The 13,539-nt window shown below is 38.7% G+C and overlaps 1 protein-coding gene across 1 annotated transcript; it reads left to right on the top strand.

Moving 5' to 3' along the window:
• Positions 1-3,717: 3,717 nt before the first annotated feature.
• Positions 3,718-4,614, top strand: LOC134497197 (vomeronasal type-2 receptor 26-like). The gene has a single exon (XM_063302872.1). It carries the CDS (start codon positions 3,718-3,720, stop codon positions 4,612-4,614), a length of 897 nt encoding a protein of 298 aa, XP_063158942.1.
• Positions 4,615-13,539: the final 8,925 nt, after the last annotated feature.

The following is a 13,539-nucleotide window of genomic DNA, read 5'->3' as shown; positions in this document are numbered from 1 at the left end:
TCAGCTGAGGTCCCTTTGTTTTATCGCATGGTCACCAGTGAAGCCCATCAACACAAAGGAATTGTCCATTTGCTTCTACACTTTGGATGGACCTGGGTTGGGATTTTTGTGATGGATGGTGATAGTGGAGAGCATTTCCTACAAACCATGGAGTCTCTGCTATCTGAGAATGGAATTTGTTCATCCTTCACACAAAAGATCCCACAACAACCAAATATGAGTAACTTCCAAGGAATGCTGATTATAGCCGTAAATATTTGTGAAGCTTTTACAGATGATAAAACCAACACCATTGTCATCTATGGGGAATGTTTGAGCATTGCTTGGCTGAGAATTGTTATGTTTGTGATGGGTCCTAGAAATCAGAACTATTCATCATTTAGAAAAGTTTGGATCTTGACAGCCCAGATTGATTTAATATTAACAGGTGTTCAAAAGGGGTGGGATCTTGAACAGTTCCATGGTTCTATTTCTTTTTCCATTCACTCAAAAGATAATTTAGATTTCAGGGAATATCTGCAAACCATCAGTCCTTCCTCTGCTGAAGGAGATGGCTTTATCCAGGACATCTGGGAACAAGCTTTTGACTGCATTTTGCCCAATTCCAGACAGCAAAGAAAAAAACATGAAAGGTGCACTGGAGAAGAGAGGCTGGAAAATCTCCCTACACCTCAATTTGAATTGGACATGACTGGTCATAGTTACAGTATCTATAATGCTGTCTATATATTAGCTCATTCTTTGCACGTCATGAACTCCCAGAGATTGAACATTAACCGAAAGATGAAACAGAAATATACTGAATACCAGCAGTTCCATCCTTGGCAGGTAATGTGTCCACAACCAGATGGAAATTATTTTGATGTACATATTGTAATATTAATGGATTTCCTATCCAATGGTTTTGTTTATTTTACATGGATAACAGATTGGATGGGATTTCACCTTGTGGTCCTCAAAAATTGCTGGGATATTCCCATTGATCCCTGGATCTCAGATGGTGAGAATTGGGTAGATGCTTTTTGGGTAGCCCTCACTCCATCCAATCCCTATATATGACTTGGTGGGGATGGGTGGGAAAAGGCCCCATCCCTAATATAAATATTTTTAAAGTATTTAAGACCTTTTAATGATTAACATACAGATCAATTTTCAACATCAACATTACTGGAATTTACTAGGGATGTAAAGAACTATTGTCCTTGGAAAATAAGGTTCTGACAGAATTCTAGAATGTTCCTTTTCCCCTCTGGACAAAACAATATCAACTATTTCATGGATTATGGGTTTTGGAATGGTGATCCTCCAGACTAGAAGGTGATCTGGACATGGGCTGAGCCAACAACAGGCTTTCTTAGTTCAGAACACCACATCTGAATAATCTTAACATGATCTACAGCAGAAATGAAAACATACAGATGACACATTGCTCGAAATTCCAAAGGAAAATCAAGTGTTGAAAGAGTCATATGAAATTTCTCATATGTTATCTTAAACACACATAGAGTACTTTGCTTTTACTCCCCCTCACTTTTCCCTGTTTCCTTTTTGTCTAGTTCCATCTGATTCTTCAAGGTATTTTGTTTAACAACTCGGCTGGAGAAAGTGTGTCTTTCAGTAAGGAAAGGGAAATAGAGACTGGATTCGACATCCTTAACATGGTCACATTCCCAAATACATCCTTCCAGAGAGTGAAAGTGGGAAAGCTGGACCCAGATGTTCCAGAAGGAAAAGAGCTCCTGATTAATGAAAACTTGATTATGTGGCACAGGGGATTTAATGAGGTATGGAAATGGATACAGAGTTTAAGATCAGAACAAGCAATAGAAATAATACTAGACAGTAAACAGTGATCAATAGATATCAAGAGAGATGAAATTAGGCATTGAACTGACAACAGGAAATTGATCCCTATCCATGGGTCCTGGCTATGTCTTCCTCAAAGTTCTCAAGTTCAAAAATATAAAACTCTTGATCTCACCAAAAAATGTCCAACTTCTCATTAGCATTGACTTCTCTTGCCAAGGACTGAACTTAATGTGACCTCTGTTTTTAAAAAGAAGTTGATAGAGGAATTGTAAACTAGTTAGCTTGATAGGGTAAAGCCATGCTGTGTTCTCGAAATAAGGGCAAATAATGTACTCGGAAAGCACTGGAGGAATAAACTTCCTTTGAATGTAAAAGAGAACTATCTCTTTATGTCTGTGTCTTTCTGGAAAGTCCCTTTTTCCCATCCTCCTCAGACAGCTTTCTGGGGAAAATGGTATGAACTGTTATGAAACGTAGGGCATATTGAATGGCAAATAAGGTGACAGTGGACAGCTTGATGAAATGTTAGTGCATTGTACAGCAACTGTAAAAAAATTAATTAAAAGAAAATTAGAAAAGAAAAGAACATTTGCCAAACTGGGCAGGTTCAGGGATGAGAATTCTGCAGCACCTCCACTTGGGAGGGAAAAAAAGTCTTACGATCGAGGACCCTCTGCTTGGGATAAAGTTGGGCAAATATCATGCATTGCCCAGCTAGCACAGGAAGAGAGAGGTTAGCTTTCTCCCTCATTCATTAGGTTAGAATTTGAGATGATCCACTGAAAGAATGTTCAGAATTATTAAGGGAGCAGCAGAAGAAAATACATCATTAAGAAGAGGATAGAACAGGTTGACGTGGGCATTAACGCTGATGTCAGCTTACTAGCTGACTCTTGCAGCCGTTATGGAGGATTTCAAAAGGGACTGGAGGGATTCATGTAAGACATGGTCATCACGAGCCACTAACATTATATGGCTGTTGGCTACCTCCTGAATCCCAGGAATCAGACCTTCATTAGTGGTTATTAGGAAGTAGGAGTGGAAAGTGATTCCTGCTGGTTGCCCAGGTTGGAGAGCTTCTTCAAATGGATCCAGCCGGCCACTGGATAACAAAGAAGGCTGGGCACGATGCACAGTGCCCCACCTCTCCATGGATGCCGATGTCCTGCAGGACTGTTTTTATCATGTTCTATGTGGCTTATTTCTTTTCAGGAAAAATGCTGATGGTTTCATAATTACATAAATGATGGTTTCATAACTTCATAAATTGATTTCATAAATTATGGTTTCATAATTTCTAAAATTAATGAAAAATAAGTATGATTGATTAGTTACTTAAATACATTGGCATTTCTTTTCAGAAGCCAGCTGTTGATTATTTCTCTATAAATGATTGTAGGTTCAATTTCTCCATATGAAAGATGTATTTATTAATTTAATCCTCCATACTAAATGCTTTTCTTGTTTCTGCATAGGTTCTGCCCCTTTCAGTGTGCAATGAACATTGCTATCAGGGAAATCAGAAAAAAGGGAGAGAAGGCGAAAAATTTTGTTGCTATGATTGTGTTCCCTGCCCGGAAGGCAAGATATCAAACCAGAAGGGTAGGGACGTCCATTTTTCTATCATATTAAGATAAATTTCAGTGTTCACAGAAGACGAAGAAGGAAAAGATTGGATGGTTTTCCATTTCAGGATGACACCTATCTCAAAGGTTATTGAAAGGTTTCCTACATTTCCTACATCACCATATCTGATCTGTAGGATGAGAAAAGAAAAAAAGAAAAAAAGAAAAGGTTGCCATTATGGAAGTGCCAAAGAATGGGCACTTTTTGTAAAACAGGTATAATGATAAGAATCTGAATTCCCTTCTTTCTTTCTTTCTTTCTTTTTTATCATTGTTACCAGATATGAACAACTGTTTTCAATGCTCAGAAGAAAAATACCCAAGCAAGGAGCAAGATCGATGTCTTCCCAAAAGAAGAAACTTTCTGTCATATGGAGAAGGCTTAGGCGTCACTTTCACTTCACTTGCAGTTGTCTTGTCCCTCATCAATGCTGCAGTGTTAGGAATTTTCATAAAGCAGAGAGAGACCCCCCTTGTCAAAGCCAACAACCGAGACCTCACCTACACTCTCCTCATCTCTCTACTCTTCTGCTTCCTCTGCCCTCTGCTGTTCCTTGGCCAACCAAGGGAAGGCACCTGCCTTCTCCAACAACCAGCTTTTGGGATGGTCTTCTCTCTGGCTATTTCCTGTGTGTTAGCTAAAACCATCCTTGTCTCTCTCGCCTTCATGGCCACAAAACCCGGGTCAACCGCAAAGAAATGGATAGGGAAAAAATTGGCCCTTTCCATTGTCTTTTCTGGCTCTGTCATTCAAATAGGCATTTGTCTGTTTTGGTTGGCAAGTTCTCCCCCATTCCCTGATTTAGATATGGACTCAGTTATTGAGGAAGCCATTCTGCAGTGTAATGAAGGGTCTCCCGCCATGTTTTATCTTGTCTTGGGCTACATGGGCCTCTTGGCTACTGCCAGCTTCATTGTTGCCTTCCATGCCCGAAAATTACCTGACAGTTTCAATGAAGCCAAGTTCATCACCTTCAGCATGTTAGTGTTTTGCAGCGTCTGGATATCCTTTCTTCCCACCTACTTGAGCTCCAAGGGGAAAGACATGGTGGCCATGGAGGTCTTCTCCATTTTGACCTCCAGTGCTGGGTTACTGGCTTTCATCTTTTTCCCTAAATGCTACATCATTGTGCTGAAACCTCATTTGAATGACAGAGAATTATTAATTAGGAGAAAATAATCTAGTCTCTGTTTTCTCTTTTAATTGTATTGTTGCATGACAGGGAAAGGCGCCATTAAAATAAACATTACAATTTGTCATCGTATTGATGTTTCAGTGAATTGAGTATTCAGTCACAGATTCTGAGCTTATCTTGGGTTTTGGTGTAAAGTACGCATTTACGAAATACATAAGTATGAGTTTATTCATTAAAAAAAATCTATTTATTTATTATACCAATAATAAATTATCCCTATTTATAAAATTGAAGCAAAAAAGGCAGGAAACCTCACACCCACTCTCACTAATGATGTTCTCTAGTTGAATAATGAAACATTTGCAGTTAAACAATCAAGCTCAGAGAGCACCAAGAACTCCACAAACATCAATAATTCAGGGTAATATGCTGCTATGGGTGCTGTAACTATTAAGGGGTATATATCAAATGGGAAAAATCCCTCCTCAAACACACTGCACTTTAGACTTTTTTTTTTTTTTTTTTTGAACTGTTCCTGGTAGGCTGTAGTTTAGCAGAACTAAAAGCCAGAACATTTTGGATGTTCTGAGTCCAGAAGTGTCTTACTACTTACTACCCCCTGGGGTGAGTAGGCAAGGCTAGTATCCTTTGTTCTTTTCTCACCTGCCTGCAATATGGGCTGGTCTTCCAGGTCCTGTCCTTTCCTCGCTGATATCTTTGGTGGACGGAGTCCCTGGGATGGAGCAGTTGAGGTGCTCCATGCTTTTGGTGGATCCTGGTAGGTCCAGCAGGTCTGGGGATATACTTTGTGAATTCTGGGGGCCTTGGCAGACTGGATGGCGACACGACGGCCCTGGTGGTGTGGAGGAGCAGCCTAACGGTTCCCTGACCCCTGGTGGCTCGGCAGAACTCAGAAAACTCCAGCATAGCCAAGTCAGCTCAGCAACACGGCACCCTTGCGGTGAGGAGCAGCAGACTTGACGTCTTCTCTGGGCTGTGGGCCCCAGCAGTGGAGTGGCTGATGACAGGGGGCAATGAGTGTTTTGGACTTTAGGCCCTGGTGCCAGAACCCCCCTGGATGAAGATCTTGGAGGTGGGGGGGTGGTGAGCCTTTATGGTTTCTGGCCCCTTACTGCAGCCCCTAAGGCAGGGGAAGGGGGATTAAGAGGGGCTGGGTCAGCAGTTTCCAGCTGCAGAAGGGACACAATAACTGTGATGGGCATTGGTGTGTAGGCCCCAGCAGTGGATATCTGTCCTGATTTTCTTAGCGCCTACTTCCCCTTAGATGTTAGTATTGCACACTCTCCACTGTCCTACTTTGGCCCCCAGCTCTCCCCCCAAAACTCTTCTGCTGGGACGTGTGTGTTCTGATTTGGGCCAGGAACATGCTTTTGGATTTCACCCATACAAGGACTGCTCCAAGCCAGCTGTTCTATGTATAAAATACAGTAGCTCTGCAAGGAACATTTGGCACATGCTAATATACATACTGAATGCAGAGATGGGACGATTCAGTGCGTGGGCTTCTCCAAGTTCTTATCAGTACTGATATGAGCCATTCAGCATCACCAGTAAAACAATACCTAACAGATTTCAAAGACAAAATGGAGAAATTAACAGAGAAGAAGCAACAGCCTACTAGATATCAAGTGAAACCTAAATCAAATTGCAGAATGAGTGGAAACGTGATGCATCCAAGCCCATGAGATGGAACTGACTTGTAACAAAGCATAGAAAATTATCTCTCTATATATCTCTATGTATCTATCATCTATCTATCTAATTGTTTTTAATCAATTGTTGTAAACCGCCCAGAGTCCCCTGACGGTAGGAGGTGGGCAGTGACAAATTAGATAAATAAATAAGTAAATAAATGAAATCTATCTATCTATCTATCTATCTATCTATCTATCTATCTATCTATCTATCTATCTATCGTCAGGTTGAATCTCAAAGGGACTCCTTCATTTGTCCCAGAAAATCTCTGTTAAGAGGGATGTTCTTAGGTTTTAAGTGGAAAACCGAAGTTCTCTTGGCTTTCTGTAACTAACAATAATAATAATTAATATGTATTGGACCACACAGGTAATTTAGTCAAAGCCCCTGTTCAGACAGGATTTGCGAGAGAAAGTCTGTATATAAGCTCAAAATATCTCATCATCAATATCACAGTATTTCTTTGTGATTTGGGGGAAGCAGTTTCTTTTAAAAAAATATATATATTTGTATTATAATTTTACAATACAATAAAAGCATAAAAAATGAAAAAAGAAAAGAAAAGAAAGAAGAAAGAAGTGAAAGAAAGAAAGAAAAGATAGCATTATGACTTCCACCCTTCTTGCTATTGAGTAATTACCATCTTACTCTTTCCCCTCCCTCTTTAACCCTTTTTAATCCCTAAATCTATAAATTGTCAGTTCAGTCAGTTCAGAAAAGGACACACTATTTTCAGCAAGGTAAGGCTTTATTAATTTGAGCTGCATTCCACCTTTCTGACCAAAAGACTTCTGATAGGTCTTCTTCATGAGCCACACCATGGGAGCCCAAATGTGGAAATTGTCTGAGCTATTTTTTTTTTCTCTTTAAGATAGGAGAAATAAAAGAAATCCTTACGCTGCATGTGTCTGTTTGTTTGTTTGTTTGGTGGGGGGTAGGCAGGTATACAAAAGTTATCAACAACAACGCAAGAAAAATAATTGTATCATCTCCTTGAAGGCCAACATACTTTAGATTTCAGAAACAATATTCATTTGGATTGTGACTGGTCTATAAAGGCCTTCTTCCTCCTTGTTTAATTTCTTCCATTCATCACATTCAGGGAAAGATTTCGAACAATGCCTAACTGGATAAATCCTTGCATTTCTGTCTTTCAAGAGAATATTATTATATCTATCTATCTATCTATCAATCCACAGTATCTATCTATCTATACCGATCTATTGTCTATCTTCTTTCTTTCTTTCTTTCTTTCTTTCTTTCTTTCTTTCTTTCTTTCTTTCTTTCTTTCTTTTTCTTTCTTTCTCTTTCTTTCTTTTCTTTCTTTCTTTCTTTCTTTCTTTCTTTCTTTCTTTCTTTCTTTCTTTCTTTTCTTTTTTTGAAACCCTAGTCAATATCTGGATTTCTCCATAAACCTGTACTTTTCTCTTAGGCATTTTTCATCCAATTAGTTATTTTATACATTGTCTCCACTTGAATGCTTCGGTATGATGCCTATGCCTGAATACTTCTGTAGTATATTCCTATGCTTCTAAACTTACCTTGTGAATATCCCTATACGATTTGTTTTTTCCTCTAATGATCATTCTCTGTTCCTTTCAGTCATGTTAGATTTTCTTCTCACAAAATTCATTAAAAAGTGCACAATACTTCTATGGTTCCATCTCTCTCTTTCTCTCTCTCATCCACCATGCGATATATTCTTCTAAAATGATTTCTATGTCTCTGTCTTTACTCTGATCTTTCTATGTTGAGAACCTGATCACGTCAATGTAATTTTTCCTGGATTGAAGTGTGGAAATTTTACTCATTTACTAATGCAATTTAATAACTGTTTCTCTGTGTGTATGAATTTAAAATTGTTCCTGGAATTAAAAAAAAACTGCATGAAAAATAAGTTATTCTTGCTAATATGTTGCAATAAATGCAATTTGTGTGCATATTTTCCAAAAGAGATGTTTGCAAACAACTTCACCTAACGTAAGTGTGCCTACTTTCACCTAGATATGTTTTGGGGAATGTTTTTTCTTTAATTTATGCTTTTTTGCATGCAATTGACCTAATAAATATCCTTTATGCATTTTTAAAGCAGAAAACTGTTCCAAAGTTAGAAAAAGGCATTTTTGTATGTACATATATTGAGAAGATGCAAATTTGGCCTTTATTTCTATAGAAATAATTTGTTCTAAAATTGTAAACCATAGAAGAGTTATTTTTTTCATCAATTACATTGCTGAAAACATTGTGAGACCCTGACTATCAAGAATATTTTCCATAGTATGAAACTCTGCACAAGTATATAAAAAAAGATACAAAGAAAAAAAAAATCAGATGGTCTTTCCAGAAGAAAGTACCACATGGTATGATAGTTTCATCTATTCCAGCATTTTCTGCAAAATAATTAATTAACTCCATTGGTAGAATGGTGACAAAATACTAGCAGCATGTTCTTGCCTCAGTATATGCTGTGAAGGAGGTCAGTGAGAATCCACACACATTGCCCAATGTCATACTTGGCTTCCACATCTGTGACAATTAGCACAATCCAAGGATGACCTATCGAACCACTTTGGACCTTCTCTTCAATTCTCAAAAATTTGTCCCCAGATATAAATGTGACACCAGGAAAACCCTCCTGGGTGTCATTGGGGGACTTGGGACTGACACCTCCTTCCATACTGCAGACATCGTAAGTCTATACAAACTTCCCCAGGTAGGATATGGGTTATGATGTTGACAAATCCAATAGTCATTCTGAGTGTCAATTTTTGTCTCTGGAAAAGGGAGGGAGGTGGCCAATAAATAAATAAATCCTCCAGTGCTGCCTTACTGGGATGCATCTTCTTCCCAAAAAGCTTCTTCATTGTGCTGAGGCCAGAACTTAACAGCAGGCACCAACTAATAAAACAAAATAATTAAATCATGCACACACATAGACACACACAGAGAGAGAGAAACTGGATGTCCAGGAGGAGCACTTTGGGATAATTTTACTTTGTTTGTCTTTTAAGATTAATCCCAGTATTTTATTTTTTATTTTGAAACACAGGTTCAGTGCAATGCTCATGCGTTCTGGGTCTCAATTCGACTTCCAAACATCACATCAGATTCCAACCCGTAAAAACCTCCTGACCTACTAAAGTCTTTTTTTTTAAATTAATTTATAAAAAATCATGCCTCATTCCTAGATTGTGGTTTAAACTCTCTTCCCAGTTGTACTCCCACCTTATCATTCCTGCTTTTCAAAATACGCTCAAAGATTATTTAACTCATTAAATAATTTTCACATTAAGTTTATGTCATGTAGGATTTATGATACATATTTAGGTAGGTAGGTAGGTAGGTAGGTAGGTAGGTAGGAGCTGGCAAGCTGAAAACCTTAGCATTGGCCTTTATCTTCACAGATTTTTCCTGAAAACAGAATGTGGTCATGGCCCAAGGCATGTTTAGAAATAGAGCATCTCGTCTTATCAACCAAAAGGAAAAGTGCTTAAGAATATTCAGTACTACCTTGGTCTCTATAGTGGTTGATGGGGAGAAGATGATCAACAATTTATTGTTAGCAACGGAATGCAAGAGCAATTATGAGACAACTAACAAAACCTCATTCTGACAAAGAAGGAGGTATAAGAAAGACTCAAAACCAGCATGATTGATCCTCTATGGCAGCAGTTCTCAACATGTGGTCTGAGGACACCTGTGGATCCCTGAGACCCTTTCAGCGGATCCATGAAGTCAAATAAATAAATATTTATAATGTTTCCAATTCAATTTCTAATACAGGAGGTATTGATAGATACAACCCACATAAAGGAAAGCTCTTTGGGGTCCTCAGTCATTTATAAAAATGGCAAGGACCAAAATGTTTGGGAGCCACTGCCCTATGGTATAAGAGAGGACAAAGGAAATTCTGGCAGGATTTCAAGATTCTCTTATTAAACCTTGCAACAATAAAATAGAGTTCTAAAAGTCTCCTTCCTGGCTAAGCCTACCCTGAAAGGCTGACATCCATCTGTCTCTCTATTGCATGTCAGTTCTCTATCTATCATCTATCTATCTATCTATCTATCTATCCATTGACATATTTAGAGACTCTTTTAACCACTTGATACTTAATATTCCCACAAAGCTTGGGAGACTGATAGTTAGGTGGACCAACTTTAATTCTAATTATAAAGTTATAAACAGACTAACGGTCCAGATGGATTTGAAGTAAGATATTGGAATTAATTAAAACAATCCTTTCATGGGAAATGACTGTTGTTTTGAATTCTGGATTAAAAAAAATAGAATGGACAATTTAGACTTCCTGGAATTGGGCAAATCACTATAATTTGTTCACCTACTCAAGCCTCTGAAGGCTTTACAGAAAGATGTGAAAAACAGAAAGCAAGTCTGGAATGAGTCAAAATCTAAACCCAGTTCTGTGGAGATCTGGGATAGTAAGGAGAGACCAACACTGCTATTCAGGTTTGTTTCTTCTGCTGTCTTTTGCTGCTCTTAATCAGAAAACACTTCAGATTTCAGATTTTCTTAGTCAGCATTGAAACATGCCATTGTTTCCCTGTTGAAGTTCAGTTTAGATAGATGCTTTTATCTCAAAAGGTGCATCTGGAATCATCCATTTTTGAAATCCAGTAGGCTGTCTCGACTTTTCCACTTTGTGCTGCAGATATGTTCTTCCTTCTGATGTTTCCCGTGATCAAAGTGAATACGCTGAATTGCTTGGTGGCTAATCCTTTTCCAGTTCTGCATGAATGGCACCAGCCAGCGGATCTCTTAATTGGAGGGATGGTTTCGCAGATTACACATGTTTCCAATGAACTCTGGTTTGATGAATACCCATCACATAGGATATTTGAGATTACAAAGTAAGCAAATATCCAGATTCATCTAATTGGACTTTGCCCCTCCTTGGCTCTTACAAATCACAACCCTTGTTTCTGTGAGTAACCAAATGATCCAAGCAGATGAGAAGCTTCTTAGCCACTCTTTTTCCTCAGTTTCTGCATTAGTTCTAATGCTCTACCAAGTGTGAATGCTGCTCTCCCAGTATAAATGATCATTCTACTTTGAAAAGATCTCATGAAACTGTGAGGAGCAATTTAGAAACCTGTTTTAGCTTTGCTAATAAATACAGTAGCTAGATTATGAAGACATTGTTGAAGATTTCAGATGAACAGATGACAAAGGCTGTAGGCTACAGAAAGGGCATCTGGAATTCCTGTGGGTTCTATACTGATCCCTTTTATCCTCTGATTTTTAATACATTTTCATGAGCAGTCTTAGGCTCATCCTTTCTGTCTTTGTCCCACAAGCATATACTCTCTTCTTGGTTTACCTCCTAGTAGGATGCATCTTGCTAGGTGCTAGGATTTTCTTCCTACCTCATAGATTTCTCTCAATACTGCTTCTTTTCTGCTAAAGTTACAACCCTGCTTCAATTTTCTTTGCAGAATTTTAGCCCACTCATCATGAACACAAGAAATAACTGGAAAAAAATAAGCAAGAATTGCTTCTCTGTCTCCACTAGATAAAATTAAATATGAAACTTCTTTAGAATTCCTAAAGATTAGTTGGATCATGAAGAAAGCACAGACAGGGATGGATGGATAGATGTGAAAATGTTCAACCATGATGTTCTTCTACTATATAAAATAAGAATGATACAGTGAAAATCCATTTAACCAATCCCATTTTTTATGGAAGATTGAGAAGCATCTGCAGGAAACAGCACAAAAATGCAATTTTAAATCATCCTCTATTGAGACACCCAAAATCAAGACTATCCAATTGTGCATTCAGAACAGAATGGGTCAGGACTGAGCAAAGCTGAAAGAAAAATAATCTCCAAGGAAACATTAGGTTCCACTCAGTAGAAACAGGGCAATATCTGGTCCGTTCATTTTTGCCTTAAAACCCAACCATTTATGAAGTTGTATGTTTTATGAGGAAATTTTCAGATCTCATGGAAGGAATAATAGAATGGCTACTTCCCAAAACAGACTTACCATTTAGTGTTGTGTTATGCTATGTAATTCTCAAATATCAGCATGACACAAGAAGTAGACCTTCCATTCACAGGGAGAAAGTATCATTATGTTTTATATGACACCACTTCATTCACTGTAGACTTGCTTTCTCAAAGGCTTTCTTTATTTGCAGCATGATCACAAAATTCTACCAGCATGTCCTCTCCTTAGAATTTGCCCTAAAGGAGATCAATGGGAATCCACAACTCCTGGCCAATGTCACACTTGGTCTCCATGTATCAGACAGCTACTATGATCCAAGAATGACCTATCGAACCACCCTGGACCTGCTTTTCAAATCAAATAGATTTCTCCCCAACTATGAATGTGGCATCGCTAAGAACCTCATGGCCATCATTGGAGGACTTGGATGTGATACCTCTTCCCATATTGCAGGCATTATAGATGTCTACAAGATTCCTCAGGTTGGTCTGTGGGTGGGGAAAGTTAACCCACTCTTCTGTTTATACTTAAAGCCCAAAGAATATAGATGAAGTTCTTTTTTTTATCCCCCATTACTATTGCCAAAGGGAGAGCCAGTTTCGTGTAGTGGTTAAGGCATCAGGCTAGAAAGTGGGAGACCATGAGTTCTAGTTCCATCTTAGGCAGAAGACCAGTTGGGTGGCCTTGGGTCAGTCCCTCTCTCTCAGCCCTGGGAAGAAGAAGGCAATGGCAAACCACTTCTGCAATCTTGCCAGGAAACCTTCACAGACTGGTCCAGGCAGTCTTCAGGAGTAAACACTGACTCAAAAGCCCACACATGCGCTCGCACACTATCACCAAAAGAAGACTTAGGGAGTACCTGAAAACCACTCAACCAGCATAAGGATCATGCATTTCAATCCTACCTTGAAGCTGCCTGAACTTGGGCCAGTCCCTCTGTCAGTCCTAGGAAGAAGATTTATTGAGTAACTGTAAATCATGATTGGATAAGCGATGATGGATCTTAATCCTACTTTCCCTGCTTCAAATCAGACGTCTTTCCTGATAGATTCTCTAAATGAGTGAGTACCCCAGTAATTGCATTATCTTCTGATAAACAGAGGAACTGGGAGTACAGGAGCAATCTTCTTTTTTTTCAACTGTACCCTAAAGAGGTACAGAGAGAAGGGCACGTAGCCTAACTTATGACTTTAACATATTTTAATTTTCTCTCAGCTTACATATGGTTCATATCCACCAGAAGAATTTTATACCAGTCGGTTCTCATCACTTTACTCC

Source organism: Candoia aspera, chromosome 4 (genome assembly GCF_035149785.1).
Source record: "Candoia aspera isolate rCanAsp1 chromosome 4, rCanAsp1.hap2, whole genome shotgun sequence".
Taxonomy (NCBI): Eukaryota; Metazoa; Chordata; class Lepidosauria; order Squamata; family Boidae; genus Candoia; species Candoia aspera.
Note: the sequence above shows the minus strand (reverse complement) of the source record. Positions and strands in the feature narration are given on the sequence as shown.